The 19,353-nt window shown below is 47.7% G+C and overlaps 2 protein-coding genes across 3 annotated transcripts; both read left to right on the top strand.

Moving 5' to 3' along the window:
* The first annotated feature begins 146 nt into the window (after positions 1-146).
* Positions 147-6,097, top strand: cnih4 (cornichon family member 4). The gene is made up of 5 exons (XM_063487798.1): positions 147-273; positions 2,024-2,092; positions 2,280-2,392; positions 3,744-3,884; positions 3,964-6,097. Exons 1-5 carry the CDS (start codon positions 205-207, stop codon positions 3,989-3,991), a joined length of 420 nt encoding a protein of 139 aa, XP_063343868.1. The 5' UTR covers positions 147-204; the 3' UTR covers positions 3,992-6,097.
* A 2,175-nt stretch (positions 6,098-8,272) lies between these two features.
* On the top strand, positions 8,273-18,942 carry LOC134636816 (GTPase IMAP family member 8-like). 2 transcript variants are annotated; one of them, XM_063487030.1, is made up of 4 exons: positions 8,273-8,543; positions 9,421-9,451; positions 18,004-18,107; positions 18,291-18,314. In XM_063487030.1, the coding sequence occupies exons 1-4, from the start codon at positions 8,419-8,421 to the stop codon at positions 18,304-18,306; spliced, it is 276 nt and encodes a 91-aa protein (XP_063343100.1). In that variant the 5' UTR covers positions 8,273-8,418; the 3' UTR covers positions 18,307-18,314. The 2 variants fall into 2 exon arrangements, with proteins under 2 accessions (XP_063343100.1, XP_063343098.1); XM_063487028.1 differs by lacking the exon at positions 9,421-9,451 and having other exon boundaries at positions 8,290-8,543; positions 18,291-18,942.
* Positions 18,943-19,353: the final 411 nt, after the last annotated feature.

Below are 19,353 nucleotides of genomic sequence, written 5' to 3'. Positions count from 1 at the left end.
GTTATGTTACGTCGTTATTTTAAGTCAGTCTTGACAGAAAAAAACCCCACTGTTACAGTTTGTCTGGATCCATGGTTGTCTTGAGTCAACCATGTCCACTCCAGTCCGCTAGGTGGCAGCGCTGCATTAACACTGTCACAACTCCGGGCAGCACAAACGAGTCAACTGTCCGGAAATAAAAACTGTACTTGCGGAAAAGGGAACATGGAAGCGGCAGTGTTCATTTTGTCTCTTGTGGATTGTTGTGCGCTGATTTTCCTCTCCGTTTACTTTGTATCCTTTTCGATTCAGTGAGTCGGACGATGGTAATCGTCTGCGTCAAAGCGGTTTTCTGGCCGAGAGCTTTGCTGAAGTCTTCTCTGTATAAAAAAACAAATTTAATAGCAACCAGCTAGCTTGTTAGCCGCCTTGTTATGAGCGTTATAGTCGGGCTAGAAGTGTATGAAAGTTTGTAGAGTGTTTTGAGTTAGGAGACACGAAGAGCGGCTATCTGCAAAGATCTCTGTACTGGCCTTTATATTTCAGTCCCACGCAGCGCTGCGTGGGTCCAGCGCTGGGTGACCCACGTCCAGCGCTGGGTGACCCACGCAGCGCTGGGTGACCCACGTCCAGCGCTGGGTGACCCACGTCCAGCGCTGGGTGACCCACGCAGCGCTGGGTGACCCACGCAGCGCTGGGTGACATGCTTCACGAACTGGTTTGACTACATGTCGATCTGTGAGGACACATCTGCTGAAACACATGAGAAATACGAACTCACTAGTTTTAGTACGTTTGTACGGGGCTGCTGGGCAGTTTGTTTAAGAGCTCCACGTTAATGCGGAGTTTAATGTGTGGCGCTTAGTGTGAGCAGCTAATCGACTATTGTATCGATGAATCCACCGGTGTTTACTGTGTTGGTCGACTAAATGAGAAACAAAAATGACAATAACTGACTAGTCCAAACTAAGAAATACTACTAAGTTAAATTTGAGAACTGTTTAATAGAAAATGTTGGAAACTAATAAAGACATCTTAAGCGATAAAGACAATAAATTGTACGGCCGTTTTCTTCCGCTTATCTGAAGTCCGGTCGCAGGAGCAGCAGCAGCTAAGCCCAGACCTCCCTCTCGCCACATCCACCAGTTTATCCGGGGAAACATTAGGCCGTTCCCAGCCAGCTGATAGATGTACCATCTCCAACATGTCCCAGGTCTACACCGGGGCCTCCTCTGGGTAGGACATGCCTGGTCGGAACACCTTACCCAGGAGATGGCAGCCTGTCGTATAGCCGGTGTTCTGGGAATCTATCCTACCTCACAAACCAATCCTACCCGTTGTTTCTGCGCATGCGCGTAACGCAACCCCCTAATTTACATCTTTTTTTTTCACCCATTGTGAATATTTCTTATGGTTAGGGGTTGGATTAGTCAGAAGTCACCGTCAAATTATAATACGGGTAGGACGATTTGCCAAAGTAGGACGGTTTCTCAGAACACCGGCTCCTCTCGATGTGGAGCGACTCCACTCTGAACCCTTCCAGAATGACTGAACTCCTCAGCCTATGCTGAGGGAGAGCCCCTTTTTGGAGAAAGCTAAATTCTGCTTCTTGTATCGGCGATCTTATTCTAACATTGTTAACAAAAGATGAGTTCCAGATTTATGGTGCGTCTCACCAACGATGCGCCATGTGGTGGCAGATGGCTGCATAACGTTTAGGACACAATAGTTTACTGACAGTAAGTATCAACTAAAGTTTTTACATTTGGATTATAGGACTTCTAAGTGTGGTACCGTCTGTTGCTGGACCGATCGGGGACGAAAAATTAGGCCAGTCAACTAGTCCAGCACATCCTTAATATGTATGTATATATGTGTGTGTGTGTGTGTGTATATATATATATATATATATATATATATATGTGTGTGTGTGTGTGTGTGTGTGTGTGTGTATATATTTTAAAGGATAATCGAAGGAGCCACAGTCGAGGTCCTGAATGCAACATCCTTTTCACAGCACATCGTACCTTAACTTGAAATATAGATTATAACCTTGTCTGATCTAGAATGTGACTACATCAATGCTAGAGCCTGCTGTTCCAAGCTAAACAAAGTAAGTCTCCTTTGTCTTATTGATTTCATAGATATGGTTGATGATGCAGTTTATGTTTTACCCTCCATCGTTTATGAAATAATCATCGCTTCTTTTCTTTTTGTAACTGACTGTAAAGAGATCATTTTCACACTCAGATTTCTAATCTGTAATTCAAATGTTTGATGGATGTTTGTTTGATATTTAGTGGGTAATTCCAGAGATGGTTGCCCAGTGTCTTTCCACCATGCTCATGCTGGTCTCGATGCACTGGTTCATCCTCCTCCTCAACCTCCCTGTAGCAGCCTGGAACATTTACAGGTATGCCCATCCAGTCTCAGCATCAGTTAGGTCCAGCACGGCTACACGTGCATGTCGGCGATCCTTTCTCTTTCGTAGTTGTTCCTTTTATGTCACGTGGTTGGAAAAATAATTAAAGCAGCAATGATCGGGCCCTCATCCAAGAGGCTTCTTGGGTTCTAAAACCAAAAGGTAAAAATCCCAATATTTAAAGTGGACCTGAAACACTACATGTATACAGACTGATATGAAGCCCCGCTCAGAAACGCACAGAAATGTAACTGTCTGTGTAGCTGGATTTAAGAAATAAGTGCTTTAAAACATGTTTAGTGCCATCTAGTGTCGGTACAGAACATGATGTCACCAGGTTGGTTGGTTGGTGCTAATGCTGCTTACATTAATTTGTTAGCAAACTAGTGACCAAAACAACAGCTGAGTGGAACATAAGGACACCAAAACTAAAAATGAGTCTGTGGGCATCACTGTTGTATTGTCCCTAGGTACAGCAATGTGCACTGAAACAGGAAAACCCCCCTGTTAGCTGTAATGTTCAGTTTTGTAAAGCACTTTATAAATTAGACCTGTGTGGAGGAGAGCCTGTTTGAGTCACCAGACCAACCAGCTGGAGTCTGACACTGGTATGTTCCTCGCCAGGCTGGATGCACCAAGCCGTACGATCAGCAGTCTTAGCTAATTATAGGCCAATCTCCAACCTTCCTTTCATATCAAACATCCTTGAAAGAGTAGTTGTCAAACAGCTAACAGATCATCTGCAGAGGAATGGCTTATTTGAAGAGTTTCAGTCAGGTTTCAGAGCTCATCACAGCACAGAAACAGCTTTAGTGAAGGTTACAAATGATCTTCTTATGGCCTCTGACAGTGGACTCATCTCTGTGCTTGTCCTGCTAGACCTCAGTGCAGCGTTCCATACTGTCGACCATAATATCCTATTAGAGCGATTAGAGCGCGCTGTAGGTATTACAGGTACTGCACTGCAGTATACAATGTGTTGAATCTTATCTTAATGACCATTAGAGCACTTTGCTCTGACTCTCGTGGACTTTCTTTGTACATCTAGAAAGCTGAGGAACGGCAGTTGGTTACCAAAATAAAGGTTTGGATAGGATGTACTGTACCGTTATTCAAACTTTTACACAAAGAGTGACAAATGAATCGTTTCATCCAGCGAGTGGCAGAAGCTCTTCCTTCTCATTTTCTATCAAAGAGCAGGGTTATACTGTGTAGGGACCAGCAGACACCTTAACAGTACTAACCAGCGACTAAACTTTCAGTCACAAACGATCAGCTGGAACAGTCGTACTGGTGCTTAGAGTCTGCTGGGTGTATCATCTTGATCCATTTCACCCTGCAGGTACTTGAAGGTTCCAATGGGAAACATGGGAGTGTTTGACCCGACTGAGATCCACAACCGAGGTCTACTCAAGTCTCACATGAAGGAGGCCATGATTAAACTGGGTTACCACCTGCTCTGCTTCTTCATCTATTTGTACAGGTGACACAAGCACACTTTGCTAACACGTCCAGGGCTGTCTTAGCTGTTTGCACTTACATATCTGACTCTTGTTTTCCAGCATGATCCTGGCTTTGATCAATGACTGAGCCCGGAGCAGGCCATTGACTTCAGCTGCCAAATTCCAGACTGCAGGGTTTGCTGTGTCCCCCTCACATCCTGTGCTCCTGTACTGTATGCATTTAATGTCTCAGAACAACTATTACATTTTTTGTATTGAATTCCAGAGTTTGACTTTGCCACATCGATATGGTTAATATTTAACCTTTCAGAGATACACCTTCATAATCTCCAACAGAAAGCACGTCTGTACTGTGAAAAACAATCACATTTATTTTTGAACCTCTCTGTTTAACACGAAGTCATTACAACCTCAACAGCTGTTAGACATTTGCAGTATGTTTCTTTACCAATAAAGATGAGCCCAATCCCTCCTAGTAATGAACTACTTTCAGCCTCATGATGAGCACTTATTATTATTATTATTATTCTGGTGCTTTACACAAAGTATTGAAGGTTGCTGTAAGGACCTTGGGTCAACAGCTTCTACCAGAGTGGAGGAAAGGTTGGGAGAAGCTGAGTTAAATCAAGCTAACAGCGCAGGCTCTGCAAGGATCCATCTAGCTGTAGCAGCCTTAGGCTACGTCCACACGTACCCGGGTATTTTTGAAAACGCACATTTTTCGATGCGTTTGCACCTTTCGTCCACACGTAAACGGCGTTTTCGGTCACTGAAAACGGAGATTTTTGAAAAACTCCTGCCAGGGTGGATATTTTCGAAAACTCCGTTTTTGCATTTACGTGTGGGCGAGAAAAACGGAGAAAACGCAGCGTCAAAGGTGTGCGCCTTTTTTGACGTCACACTGTGCGCCACGTTATTATTTTGGTGAAATGAATTTCTACAATACTGTTACTGTTAATTGTACTCTCTGCAGTGTTTAAATGCTTACATATACACACACAGTTACTGTCCCTCCACGACTCGGTTCTGCTTCTACGCCCCATCTTTGTTTACTATTTCCTACCGAGGCTTCTAGACTTCTGATTGGCCAACATTTCTACACGGTTAGGAATATATCGCCACCTGTTGCTTTGGCATGTTCCTAGCAGCGTTTTCCTTCATTTCTGCGTTTACGTGTGGACGGGATTATTTTTTGAAACGAAAACGGAAAATCTCCGTTTTCAAAAATACCCGTGTACGTGTGGAAGTTATGGCAGGGATCCTTGCAGTGTGCTCGGGCATTCTGCTCACTTCTTTTCACCTCGCTGGTCGCTCTTTTGCACCAATGTGATGCGACCCATGTAATAACTATAACACTTCAGTTCATACTGTAAATTGTATTGTTTGTGCCACACGTAATGACTTTTTCCCAGCTGGTGATCCAATCAGGTTCACAGTTAATGTGGTCCTTTATGGTGTGTGCATGCTGTGCTTCATGTCAGGGTTTAATGACCTCAAACAACTAATAAGATGTTTCTATGATACTGTTGCTGCAGTCGATCCTCAGCAGCGTCATAAGCGCACTGAATTAAGAGGCAGTCGGCATTCTGATTCTTTGATTGGCAAAGTTTTATTCTCCGGGTAAATGTTTGAAAGTTCTTGTTGTGTCAACATAATCCTATTTTTAAAAGTAAACATTGAACTACTTATGTTCAAATCAATCCAATAAATATCCAAAACTCTCAGTCAGATTCAGAGGTTTGAAACTGGCTCATTAGTCTGTTTTTGTCAGTATTTTGTAACTCAGAGTTTCTCTTATTGTCTACACCAATAGAGATCAATGAAAGTGGCCCACTCCATGTGACTGACATTGTGTATTTTATTGTGTAGTTTGCATATGTGCACTCACCTGCTGGTTGGTTTGTGACCCTGCTGCTCCTTGATTTCGACACTTTCCAACAAACAGATTTACTAACAGTTTTCCAACGTTGACCTCAGGTGTCTGATTGCACTGAGGTGTAGTTGAGGTTGGATAACTAATCCAGTTGTGAGACTTATTCTGCATACAGGACCAACCAGACAACACACACACACACACACTCACACACTCTCTGTTCCTTACAAAGCCAACATGGTCGCCTGTTGCAGTCATGTGCTGCTCCACTCTGAATGACAATCTGTCATCTTCCTCTGTGTCTGCAGTGTTAGTAAGAAACCAAGAACAGGAAACTGAATAAATTTTCATTCCATTACACTTCCTGGCATTCCTGTGATGAATAGGCCTCTGTACATGTAATTGAAAAGAATCATTTTGAGTAAAAAGCTGAAACGTGCAGATTTCTTCTTTTCAGCATCCTCCTCATCACCACAGTGTGAGAGAAACGATCTCCTCACTAAAGCTGATTCTGAGGTGCAGTTTCACTTACTCAGGTGCAGAAACTGGCCGTTTGTCTCTAAACAGCTTCAGTCTGCACATTTCAGCTTTTTTCTCAAAATGATCAATAACATATTTTTTCTTAATACTCTGTTGTACTGTTGTATACCAGCTTTTTAAAAATGTATTTCATCAGGAGATGAAAGGAAGAACTTATTCTGTTTGCACAGAGTTTTTGAAAAAGTATTTTTTATGCCTTCTCTCTCCTTTTGTTCTCCATGGACCGTCCAATCATTATTTGATTATATTTTAAATTTTTATAGTTTTGATTAAAAGTTTAAGATTGTTTACTAGTAAAAGGACTAGTAAACAATCTACTGCCTCTCTCAGATGTAATGAGAGGCAAATGTAATCTCTTTCAGTACGACAACAGCAAGGAAAAACTTGTGCATAAAAATTTGACCAGGGGTGTCGAACTCCAGGCCTCGAGGGCCGGTGTCCTGCAGATTTTAGATCTCACCCTGGGTCAACACACCTGAATCACATGATGAGCTCATTCCCAGGCCTCTGGAGAACTTCAAGACATGTTGAGGAGGTCATTTAGCCATTTAAATCAGCTGTGATGGATCAAGGACACATCTAAAACCTGCAGGACACCGGCCCTCGAGGCCTGGAGTTGGTTACCCCTGAACTAGAGAGTGTTCATCAAGATCTAACAAATAAAAGGATGACTGTATCAAGAACCTCATAAGATTATATGGTTGGGGCTCACCTTCTCAGATTAATCTGTGTAGCCACTTAATTATAATATAAAACTATGAAATCACATATTTTTTGACTGCATTTTTGGTATTTTATTGTTTACTGAAAAAAACACAGCCTGCACAGTTTGGTGTGGAAGAAGTGACGAAAAGCTAAGAGAGAAAAACAAAGTAAAAATTGATATAGCAAAGTGTACCAAATGAACCAGCATGTTAGCTGCTGCTGCTGCCAATAACAGAACAAGCTCACAGCCACAGGAGGCTGCTGTTGGTAGCTGCAGCTGTGGAGAAGTGCAGGCAGAAGGACAGCAGTTGTGGACAAGCAGAAGAAGACAGCTGTAGTGATAGACGTAGCGATACTGAGTGATAGCAACATCATGAAGAACGAGCACGAGAACATGTGGAGGGTGAAGGTAACGGTGGTCCCCGAGGTAATCGGAGCACTCAGAGCAGTATCCCCTAACCTGGGCAAGTGGCTCCAGCAGATCCCGGGAACAACATCGGAGATCTCTGTCCAGAAGAGCGCAGTCCTAGGAACAGCTAAGACACTGCAGGACCCTCAAGCTCCCAGGCCTCTGGTAGAGGACCCGAGCTTGAAGGATATAGACCGGCCACAGGGGTGGATTTTTTTTAATACAATCATGGTGGGCCACCAGTCTAACCTTGCTGAAGAGCATATCTTATTTATGCATATTACTGTGTTGCAAATAAGCCCTATGATATGAGTTACTGTCTCACAAGCATGTAGCATCATTGATCCTCATGCTTGAAGGAATGTCATATGCAATCATTACAAATCACAAGTATGGTAATGTTTCTATTTGGTGTTGCGTCACTCGAAATATACACAAAATGTACACAATTTTTCCAACAGTCAACAACTACATGTAGATTTCTCAGGACTGATTTTCTCCTTAAAGAGTTGTAAATCAGCAGAGTGATTATTTCCTGCACATGAACAGCACTTATTATTATTAGTAGTAGAATGCTGAAACAGTATTCACACTATTGTGTATTTGTGTGTATTAATAAAGGTTTAAATCTTAATTAAGATTTAAACCTTTATTAATACAAATGCTTTACAATCATTCAAATATGATCTAAATCTTTATTATTATTTATATATTATTGCAGCTTGTTCTTCCATGCATTGTTGTGAATACTTCGTGCTTTAAGCTGAAGAAAGCAATGACAGGGTGTCATCAGGCAGAATCTTCATGTTGCTGTGATGTGCATGTTTTTCTTATTGTGGTGCATTTACATGGGTTTGGTTTTATTTGTTTTAGATTTTTAGTTTGTTGTGTAAATGTTTAACTGTTAGCTTTTGTCATGTCAACATTGTTTCCCGAACCTCAGATTGGCTCATTAACACGACTGAGTACCTGACAAGAAGGCTGGAAGAGCCAATCGGCTGCGGGGGGAGAGAGCACAGTGGTTGGGATGGGTAAAGTGCAGAGCTCGAGACAGATGTTAGAGTTGCAGCTGTTCACCACCTCCACTGCAGCCTGCTGGAGAAAGAAGCCTGACATTGACAGTGCGGCTCACTACGAGCCTTACACAGCCCTGTGAGTAATCTGCTCGGGGATTTCTTTGGTGTGATGACTAGTGTCGGGCAGTGGGAATGTGTAAGATAGTGGCTGTACATGGACGGTACTTCAGATTATGTCAGGGTTCATGTTTTCGTCTTTTTGAGATTATGTTTTGAACAATTTTCTAAGGTTTAGTTTATCTCCCTGGTTTTGGTTCCGATGGTCGTGCTCTTGTTTTGTGTAGTATTTGTCGTGGTCCTGGGTCGTCCACCCAGTGTCTGTGTCCTGGTTTTATATCCTTGTGTTTAGTATTGTTCGTGGTTCTGTGCAGTGTCTGCTGTCATCTGTTATGTCTCTCGTGCATGTTAAGTTCTGTCTCCTGCTGTGTTCCTCACTCCCCCTGTTCTCTGTGTTTAGTCAGTTCACGTCTGTGTGTGTCGATTGTTTCCTGTTTTATTTTGTTCAGTATATTTAGTTTTGCTTCCTCCCTGTCTCGTCAGGTCTGATTAGTCCTAGCTGTGTCCCCTTGTTATCATGTATTCAAGTCTTCACTCTCAATACGTTCATTGTCGTTTCCACGTTAGCAGCTGGTTCTTGTCATGTATCCCGAGTTCAAGACCCTTATTTCTAGTTAACCTGCCGTTTCTTTGTTTTAGTATTCATGTACTTTGTTTTTAGTTAATCTTTCACAGCAAATAAAGCTTCTGCTTTGAGTCTCTGAGTCCTGCAGTTGGGTCCTACCCCTGCCTGCCACACAGCTCATGACAGTTTAACTGCTGTCAGTCAAACAGATTCAGGAGCCGCTCCTGACAAACCAGGAAGTGAACGCGGTCATCTTTAAATATGCATTTCTGTGATTGCTGGTAGCACAAACAATATTTTATGGGGTCACTTAAACTTGTCTTACTTTCAGGTATTTCTCAGGAAAGAAGACAAATTGTACTGTAAGTACTTTTAAATACGGCGTAAGTAATTTTGTGCATAATGGATGTTCTACTACTCAACTTTATTTTTATATAAATATCAAATATATATAAAATAAATATAAAAAATAAATATAAAAATGATACAGTAACTTTTCTCCCTTTTTCTTGTTTTTCTTGTAAATTTTTGGTCACTCAGAACGGTTCTTGGAAGGTTGCAGTGCCTTATTCCCCTCGTCACCTTTTACATCATATATATGTGATGTGCATTGATGTATTGATATATATGATGTAAAAGGTGACGACCTTTAGCGAACATTCAGCACTGCACCAGTTAGTTTACACGTGACCACAATGAGGTTTTTCAACATGGGTTGTACGTGGAGATGATTCCAGGTAAATGACTGCTGTTGTCTCACTACAGGAGACTCACATGTCTGAAACATGTGCACACGCCACAGCTCCTTCACACATTCTCAGCCTGTTGCAACTCAAAACAAAGAGGCGTAGCCATTTTAATTAACAGAAAAATAAGTTTCACTGTGACCAACACTGTTACAGACTGAGAATCGCTACATTATGGATCTGTATTTGTGCCAAATGATCTTCACAGGATGCAGAGGGTATCCAGACAGGGCTGTCCACTCACTTTTGTTATTTTTATCAAGCCACCAGCAGCAGTCTGAAAATATAGATATCCAAGGAGTTCAAACTGAAAATACAGACCATAAGATAAGCCCATATGCTGATGATGTATCACTGTTTCTCAGGAACTCACAAACCTCGCTCCTAAAGAGGATCACACTTAAAGATAAGTTTCAAAACCACCACTCCACTACAGTCAGGTGACATCTGTCAGTGCGCCCCAGGGTGGCTGTGGCTACAACGTAGCTTGCCATCACCAGTGTGTGAATGGGTGGATGACTGGATATGTAAAGCGCTTTGGGGTCCTTAGGGACTAGTAAAGCGCTATATAAATACAGGCCATTTACCATTTACCATTAAATATGTAGGTATAAATCTTTGTGCCACGCCCCGATGTGGTAGAGCCACGTTCATTTACTAAACACTGTAGAGGATGAGCTCACACGATGGAGAAAAAGTGTTTGCCCCCTTCCTGATTTCCTATTTTTCTGTATGTTTGTCACACTTAAACATTTCGGATCATCGAACAAATTTAAATATTGGACAAAGATAATAGAAGTAAACGTAAAATGCAGTTTCTGAATTAAGGTGTTTATTATTAATGGGAACAAAAATCCAAGCCTGCATGGCCCTGCAGGAAAATGTGATACCCATCATTAGATAAATTAACTGCAGTTTATCACATCTTTAAAAAGATGAGTTTAACTTCTCTGGCCAGACCCAAGCCTGATGACTGCCACACCTGTCCTCAGTCAAGAATCACTTAAATAGGACCTGCCTGACAAAGAGCAGAGAAAAAGATCCTCAAAAGCCAGACATCATGCTGCAATCCAAGGAAATTCAGGAACAAATGAGAAACAAAGGAAATGAGATCTCTCACTCTAGAAAAGGTTAGGAAGCCATTTCTAAAGCTGTGGGACTCCAGCGAACCACAGCGAGAGCCGTGATCTGTGGCATTCACTGTGGTGAACCAGGGGTGTCCAGCCGGCCGACGACTCATGCAAGAGGTCACAAAAGACCCCAGAACATCATCCAAAGAAGTGCAGGCCTCACTTGCCTCAGATAAGGTCAAAGTTCACGACTCCACCATAAAAAGAGACTGGGCAAAAATGACCTGCATAAGGGAGAGAGCCACTGCTGGGCAAAAGGAACATAAAGACTCGTCTCACATTTGCCAGAAAACATTTGGGAAAACACTGAAAATGATAAGACAAAAGTTGAAGTTTTTGGAGGGTGTGTGTATCATTACATCTGACATAAAACTACCACAGCATTTGTCCACCTCTGAATAGCTTAAAAAATTGAAATGAAGACTTTGGAGTGGCCTGGTCAAAGTCCTGATCCAAAGGTGCTGTGGCATGACCTTCAAAAGGGCGGTTCATGCTTAACCCTTGTGCAGCCCTGGGCCTGGACCAAAAGAAAAAAAAAAGAAAACGCTCGGGGAGCGGGGTCACGCGGACCCCCAGCTCGTGGTGCAGCTGGATCTTGCGCGGAGGCTCGGTGAGGGGGGGTTGAGGGAGAGAGGTGTGTGCGTGTGAGGGGGTCACGCGGACCCCGGTAGCGCGGAACCAGATCTCGTCACGAAACGGAACAAAGGGCTGCGGAGGCAGCTTGGGGTGGGGGAGGTGGGGGTCAGGCGGACCCCCGGTTAAAGCGGGTCCCGTCGCAGCATCAGACAAAGACACCTAAACGGCTGTAACCCTCCATCGATTGCGACGGCGGCCGCGCGGTTGCGGCGGATCGAAAATCCACGCATAGTGTCGGAAGACGTCTCTCGCTGTTTCTGGGGTGGCGTTTGAAGCGCGCCGGGTTTTCTCGACTCTGCAAACGGAACACGCGCACGTCCCGTCGAACGGAGCCACGGCTTGAACCGGTGCGTTTCTTTTGTGTTTGTCCCAGTAGCGACTGGCGGGTGATCCCTGAAGCACACGGGGACGCTCGTTCGGTTTCCGCGACGATCGCTCCTCCCCCGGTTCGCGCTCTCCAATCGGTCCGATTCGGTCCGATTCAGAGACCGGGATCCCCTCGTCGCCGTTCTCGCCGTCGTTGCTGCTGTCACGACCGTACGTGTCCATTCCCAGTGACGTGAGCTTTGGAGAAGGAGCTCGTGAATGTCCCGAGTCGTCGACGCAGACGCGCTCGGCCTACGAGTAGTTGGTGTGTCAATAGGTAGCTTTTCTCGACCATCTTCGGAGGTGGAGAGGGAGAGAGAGAAAGGAAGAGGGGTCAAGCAGACACAGGTGGGCCCCGGCGCTCGTCGTCGTCGGAGGGGTCTCGTCGCGAAACCGGACAGCGGGCCGCGGCGCAGTTGGGGCAGTACGTGAGCGCGCACCTCGAGCACACATGCACGTGGCAGGCGAAGCAAACGATCTTGGTCTTGACGTCCTTGCTCCTGGGACAGACGCGGCACCTCTGCCTCTTGACCGGGGTTTCCCGCGGTTCGTCGCGGCGGGAATCAGGAGTGGAGACGGCTTCTCCTTCTCCTTCTCCTTCTCCTTCTCGCCTTCCTCCTCGCGTTCCTCGTCGTCCCCTGGCCTCGAGCGTCGGGAGAACGAGCGCTTTGCCCAGACGCTCAAGGAACAGCCTTCGTTTGTTGAGTTTGCCCGACATCCAGTCCGGGTGGATCTCCCTCCAGAGGACGAACGCGTTGTAGGCCGCCACGTCCACCATGTTGTGGAAAAGGGCCACGGGCCACCTAGAAGTCTTTCTCCTGCAGCTGTAGGTCCCCACAACCTTGTCTAGGTTGTCGACGCCTCCCTTGGTGCGATTGTAATGCAGCACCATTGAGGGTTTCGCAGAGCCGCCCCCGCCGCCGTCGGGGTTGCTGCTCGGCTCCAGCGGCGACCCGGAGGGCCCGACGTAGCGCGGAGAGGTGGTGAGGAGTAGCACGTTCTTGTTCTTTTTCGCCACATAGGACAGGACGACCGCGTTGGGTGACCAGCCGTCCGGGCCGCCGCGGAGCACCGCGGCCTGGGTGGAGCCGACGGCCCTGCCCTTGACGCAGCGCAGCTCTCTGGGGATCTCAGGCCTGTTGGCTCGGAGGGTGCCCAGCAATGTGTGGCCTCTTTCGCGAAAAAGCCTCGTCGCGAGCTCGCGCGACGTGAAGAAGTTGTCGCAGGTGACGTTGCGTCCAGGCGCCAGTCCCTCGGTGAGGTCCATGACCACTCGGGCGGCCAGGTTCTTTTCGGGAGGACCGAGCTTGTCGGGCTTGCCGGCGTACACCTGCATTTTCCACGCGTAGCTGGACTGGGCGTCGCACGCGACCCATATCTTGATCCCGTACCTGGCCGGTTTGCTGGGCATGTACTGCCTGAACGGACACCTTCCTGTGGGTGATACGACAAGAAACCAAGAGAGAGTTCAGAAGCTGTCCCAGTTTCACAAACACGCAGGCAGAAATCCACACAAAAGTACACAAAAAATATACATTGAGGAATTGAGGAAAGCCTAATATCCGTCCCATACATGCCAATATCATCACAATCACCACAGAGAGACAGTCGGACACACATGCACCAAGCGAGTGAAAGAGTTCAGAACGTATCTCAGTTTCACAAGCACACAGGGAGAAAAACCAAATAAAAGCCCCCCCCCCAAAAAAAATACAAAAAGTACAAAAAAAAATACAGTGAGGAAAACCGACTATCCATCCCATACGTCCCATCATCATCATCATCATCATCATCATCACACAAACCTCTAAACGGCACCAGTCTCTCGTCCACGGTGACCTCGGGTCCCGGTCGGTACATGAGAGGCAAGCGCCCGCACCACTCATCCCACACCGCTCTGACCGGGGCCAGCTTGTCGTATTGACCGCGGTCGTTGCGACGCCTGGCCTCTCTGGTCTCTCGGTCGTCGAACCGCAGGGCGCTCGAGTAAGCCCGGAAGGTCTTGAGCGGCATCGTGGCTCTGAACACAGACCTGCCGCTCTCTGCGTCCCACAGGCTCTCGCAGGCCTCGCCTCGCGACCTGTACACGCCGGCGAGTATCAGCAGCCCCACGTAGGCTCGGAACTCGGCGCGGCCCATGGGCTTCCAACCGTCGATGGCGGTGCGGCGCCTGGACGCTTCCAGGTTGGTCATCGCGACCACGGCGTCCTCTATCTCGGGCGGAAAGTACGCCATGAACGAGGACGCCTCATCTCGGACTGTGGCTAGAGCCTCTTCGGTGGGGCCTCCTCGCTGCTCTAGGTCGCGGGGTTTGGGATAAATCGACTGCGACGATTGCTCGTCCTCTTCTTCTTCTTCTTCTTCTTCTTCTCCATCGTAGTCGTCGGTGTCGTCTTCGTCGCTACCATCTTCGTGATAATCGTCATCGCCGCCACCTTTGTGGCAATCGCCTACAGCTTCGTCGTAATCTACGTCGTCGTCTTCACTGTAATTATCATCGCGACCATCATCACCGCCATCCTCAGTGCCCCCCATAGCATCCTCGTCGCGAAGCTCGGCCTCAGAGTGCTCGTTGTCATCTTGCGACTCTTTTTCCGAGTCATCTTCCGAGTCATCTTCCGAGTCATCTTCCGAGTCGTCACCCTGGTAATGTTGCGATGAGATTTCAAAGCCGGATGCTTGCGCCTCGGCCCAAACAAAGGCAATTTTCTTGTCATGTTCAAACTCGTCAGTTAGATGGACACTGACTTCTTCTAATTCTTCTTCTTCTTCTTCTTCTTCTTCTTCTGTCTTTCTGGAGAAGGTTTCGTGTTCGGACCTGTCTATTATGTGACCACCGCCGACCGTGTTGTCTTCTGCGTCTTTGCTGGCTAGGCCTTGATAATGAAATGTAGCGGGTCGTAATAGAGTAGCAGGAGCAGCAGCAGCAGCAGCAGCAGCAGCAGCAGTGCACGATGTGCCTAAGTTTCTTCCGCTGAAGGAGCCGCGGTTTCCCCAAGAGGTTTGCGACGCTGACGCAGATGTTGATGCCGTTGATGCTGCTACGCCTCGATCCCTCCTCGCCACCCACGGCCTGGTGCGGGACATGTCCTTGTCAGTGGTGTGCACTCTTTCTGTCTTTCTGGCTGGCAATTTGTCCGCAACCCCGACACGCTTAGTAACTCGTATTTCGCTACCTTTACCGATGTTGTGGTGGGGTATTTCGCTACCCCGCGTTGCTCGCAACGGGGTATTTCGTTACCCCTGTCTCATCACCTCGGGGGTATTTGCCGACCCCTTAGTAGCCACAATGGGGGGGGGGGTATTTCGTTACCGCTGTCTCATCACCTCGGGGGTATTTGCCGACCCCTTAGTAGCCACAATGGGGGGTGTTTCGCCACCCCAACGCACATTCGTAAGTTACGATGGCAAACACTGGGGTCTGGAGGGACCCCGAACCGCCGGGGCAAACAACTCTCAACTTCACATCATCGTCATCATCATCATCTTCTTCTCCTTCTCGGTTGTGTTCGCGTAAACCGACCTAAGCGAGGACCTCGGACTCTGCCTGCATCAGCATCCTCCTTTCTCCTTCTCCTCGGTTCTCCTGCGCCTCGCTGTCGGACGCTTAGCTTTGCAGAGGGCAGTATTCGCGTAAACCGGCTTCCATGAGGACCTCGGACTCCCCCTGCATCCTTATCCTCCTACCTCCTGCTGCTCTGTTCTCCTGCTCCTCGAAGGCGAGCTCTTAGCCGGATGGGCCCCGGGTTACACGTTACTCCCTGTCCTCTTTCCTCCTTCTGGTCCGTTGTCTTGCGCCTCGCAGGTGAGCGCTTTGCCGGATGGGCCCCGAGTTACGTGTAAACCGGCCTAAGTGGGGACCTCGGGCGCTCTGTGTTCCGTGGGTACTGTGTGACCCCTTAGTAATCACGATGGGGTATTTCGCAACCCCAATGTACATTCGTAAGTTACGATGGCAAACACTGGGGTCTGGAGGGACCCCGAACCGCCGGAGGAAACAACTCTCAACTTCACATCATCATCATCATCATCATCATCATCATCATCATCGTCATCGTCGTCTCTTTCTTGGCAGTGTTCGCGTAAACGTCCCTAAGTGAGGACCTCGGACTCTCCTTGCCTCCAAGTCCTCCTTCCTCCTTCTGTTCCGTTCTCCTGCTCCTCACAGGGGAGCGTTTAGCCGGATGGGCCTCGGGTTACGCGTAAACCGGCCTTCGAGAGGAGCAGGGATGTTTTCTACTCCACGATTACTATGGGGTCAAAGCGTACCCACGATGGGGTATTTCGCAACCCCAATACACATTCGTGAGTTACGATGGCAAACACTGGGGTCTGGAGAGACCCCGAACCGCCATTCGTAAGTTACGATGGCAAACACTGGGGTCCGGAGGGACCCCGAACCGCCGGAGGAAACAACTCTCAACTTCACATCATCATCATCATCATCATCATCATCATCATGGTCTCCTTCTCAGCAGTGTTCGCGTAAACCGGCCTAAGTGAGGACCTCGGACTCTCTTTGCCTCCTAGTCCTGCGACCTCCTTCTGTTCCGTTCTCCTGCTCCTCACAGGCGAGCGCTTACCGTGATGGGCCTCGGGTTACGCGTAAACCGGCCTTCGAGAGGAGCAGGGATGTTCTCTACTCCACGATTACTATGGGGTCAAAGCGTACCCACGATGGGGTATTTCACAACCCCAATACACATTCGTGAGTTACAATGGCAAACACTGGGGTCTGGAGGGACCCCGAACCACCATTCGTAAGTTACGATGGCAAACACTGGGGTCCGGAGGGACCCCGAACCGCCGGAGGAAACAACTCTCAACTTTAGATCGTCATCATCATCATCATCATCATCATCATCATCATCATCGTCGTCTCCTTCTCGGCAGTGTTCGCGTAAACCGGCCTAAGTGAGGACCTCGGACTCTCTTTGCCTCCTAGTCCTGCGACCTCCTTCTGCTCCATTCTCCTGCTCCTCGCAGGTGAGCGCTTTGCCGGATGGGCCTTGGGTTACGCGTAAATGGGCCTGAGTGAGGACCTCGGGCTCTCCGTTGCTCCTCGTCCTCCTTGCTCCTTCTCCTTCGTTCTCAAGCGCCTCGCTAGTGAAAGAGAAGCTGTTTGGCCTTCCTATTACGCCAACACCGCCCTCCAGTTGGACCTCGGGCTCTCCGTTGCTCCTCGTCCTCCTTGCTCCCTCTACATCGTTCTCAAGCGCCTCGCTAGTGAAAGAGAAGCTGTTTGGCCTTCCTATTACGCGAACACTGCCCTCCAGTTGGACCTCGGGCTCTCCGTTGCTCCTCGTACTCCTTACTCCCTCCACATCTTTCTCAAGCGCCTCGCTAGTGAAAGAACAGCTCTGTGGCCTGCCTACTACGCGAACACCGCCCTCCGTTTGGACTTCAGACACTCCTTGCCTCCTCCTCATCCTTGCTCCCTCTACATCTTTCTCAAGCGCCTCGCTAGTGAAAGAGCAGCTCTGTGGCCTGCCTACTACGCGAACACCGCCCTCCGTTTGGACTTCAGACACTCCTTGCCTCCTCCTCATCCTTGCTCCCTCTACATCGTTCTCAAGTGCCTCGGTAGCGTACGCTTAGGTCTACGGAGGGCGGGTTACGCGAACACAGCCTTCCGTTTGGACCTCGGACCCTCGCTCTCACGGGCCTAGCTGGCGAGCCCTTAGCTTTGGGGAGGGTGGGTTTCGCGAACACCACCGTCTTTGAGGAACCCAGAACCTCCTACACACACACACACACACACACACACACACACACACACACACACACACACACACACACACACACGAGGCAGTGAGGAGGAGAAGGAGGTTGTTGCTACGCCCGCGTCGCGAAACCAGGGCTCATTGTGTGCGCGCCCGGAGCAGCTACGGGGAAACACGTGGGACAACCGACCAGTTTGGGGTCATGGTTTATTCAACGCGTATTTTCAGTGTGGTTTAACTTGGTAATCTGATCTGAAAGACTTTCCCTGAATGTGCCTTAATTTCACCTCTTTTTCCTTTCTCCTTTTCTTAGCTTACTGAAAATGTTGGCGACCAAAGGCCGGATTCAGGGACGTGTGCTGCTTGTGCTACTCGCGTTACGTGGGCAAACTGCTCGCTGTCATCATCGATACAAAGGTAAAGTGCAATCCCAGGGTTGTGTGCTGCTTGTGGTACTCGCTTTATGTAGACAAACTGCTTGCTGTCAACATCGATACAAAGATAACAAAAGAATAGCCTAGTGTAACGTAGTGTTTCATGTTTTGTTTTGTTTTTTTCTAGAATGATTCAAATGTAACCATCGTTTCCCCAACCCCGCAGGCTCTGCGACCCGTGAAGAACTGAGACTCCTTCTGGTCGGTAAAACAGGCTCGAGAAAGAGTGCGTCCGGAAACACCATCCTGGGGGATGCGTACGCTTTCAAAGAGGACGTTTCGCCCGAGTCTGTCACCGACGGCTGTCTCAGAAAAGAGGCAGAGGGCGAAGACATAAGAACAATCGCTGCGATCGACACTCCGGGGCTGTCTTCTGGATGAAATAGATGAAATGATGGTGGATTTCAATGGAGGAAACCACTACACCAACGAGATGTATAAGGCGGCCCAGAAGAAACTCGAAAGAGAAAGGCTGAAGAGGAGAAAGGAGGAAGAGCAAAGAAAAAGGGAAGAAGAGGAGAGGATCGAATTGAAGGAGCGGTGTAAATTCTTCGGCCTCGCTTCCCTGGGATTATTTGGCGCAGGAGCGTACTTTACATCTTATGTTCTCATGGGGCTCAGTGGAGCCCTTGGATATTCTCAGTAAAATTGTACACTGGCAATGTTCGCTTGGCTAAACCCACCCCGTTTCTCCTTGTTACACTACGAAGGCTGAGTTTCATTTCACTTGTTTTCTCGGATTTCTAGTTCTAATGCAGTCTATGTACTTACTTACTTACTTACTTACTTACTTACTTACTTACTCGCTGAATGTTTGCCTATGCTGTAGCTGTTCTATGAAGTGGCTATAAACAACGACAAAAAAATAAGCCCCCCTTTCTAATATTTTCAAAAGAAGGCGATTGTCTCGTTCGTTCGGAAACTTTTTTTTTGTCAAAACCGTCTTCCTCGCTCAATACCGAGGGAGATAAAAAGAAAGAGATGGACTCTGCACCCCTGCGTCGCGACGAGGAGGACCGTTCCTCGGACAGCTCAGCTGACAGTTCCTCGGAAGAGGGGGAGATACTGTCCGACGCGGAGTGTGATGCAGCGGCGGGCGAGCGGCAAGACGCCGAGCTTGACGGTTGGGCGTCTTCTTTACTCGTCGATACCGTGAAAACTGCGGTGTATCACCTACTCGACATAGTGATCAACGAGTACCGCACCGACGCGTGCAACGGGTGCAAGAT

This window comes from Pelmatolapia mariae, linkage group LG10_11, assembly GCF_036321145.2.
Source record: "Pelmatolapia mariae isolate MD_Pm_ZW linkage group LG10_11, Pm_UMD_F_2, whole genome shotgun sequence".
NCBI classification, from domain to species: Eukaryota; Metazoa; Chordata; class Actinopteri; order Cichliformes; family Cichlidae; genus Pelmatolapia; species Pelmatolapia mariae.
Note: the sequence above shows the minus strand (reverse complement) of the source record. Positions and strands in the feature narration are given on the sequence as shown.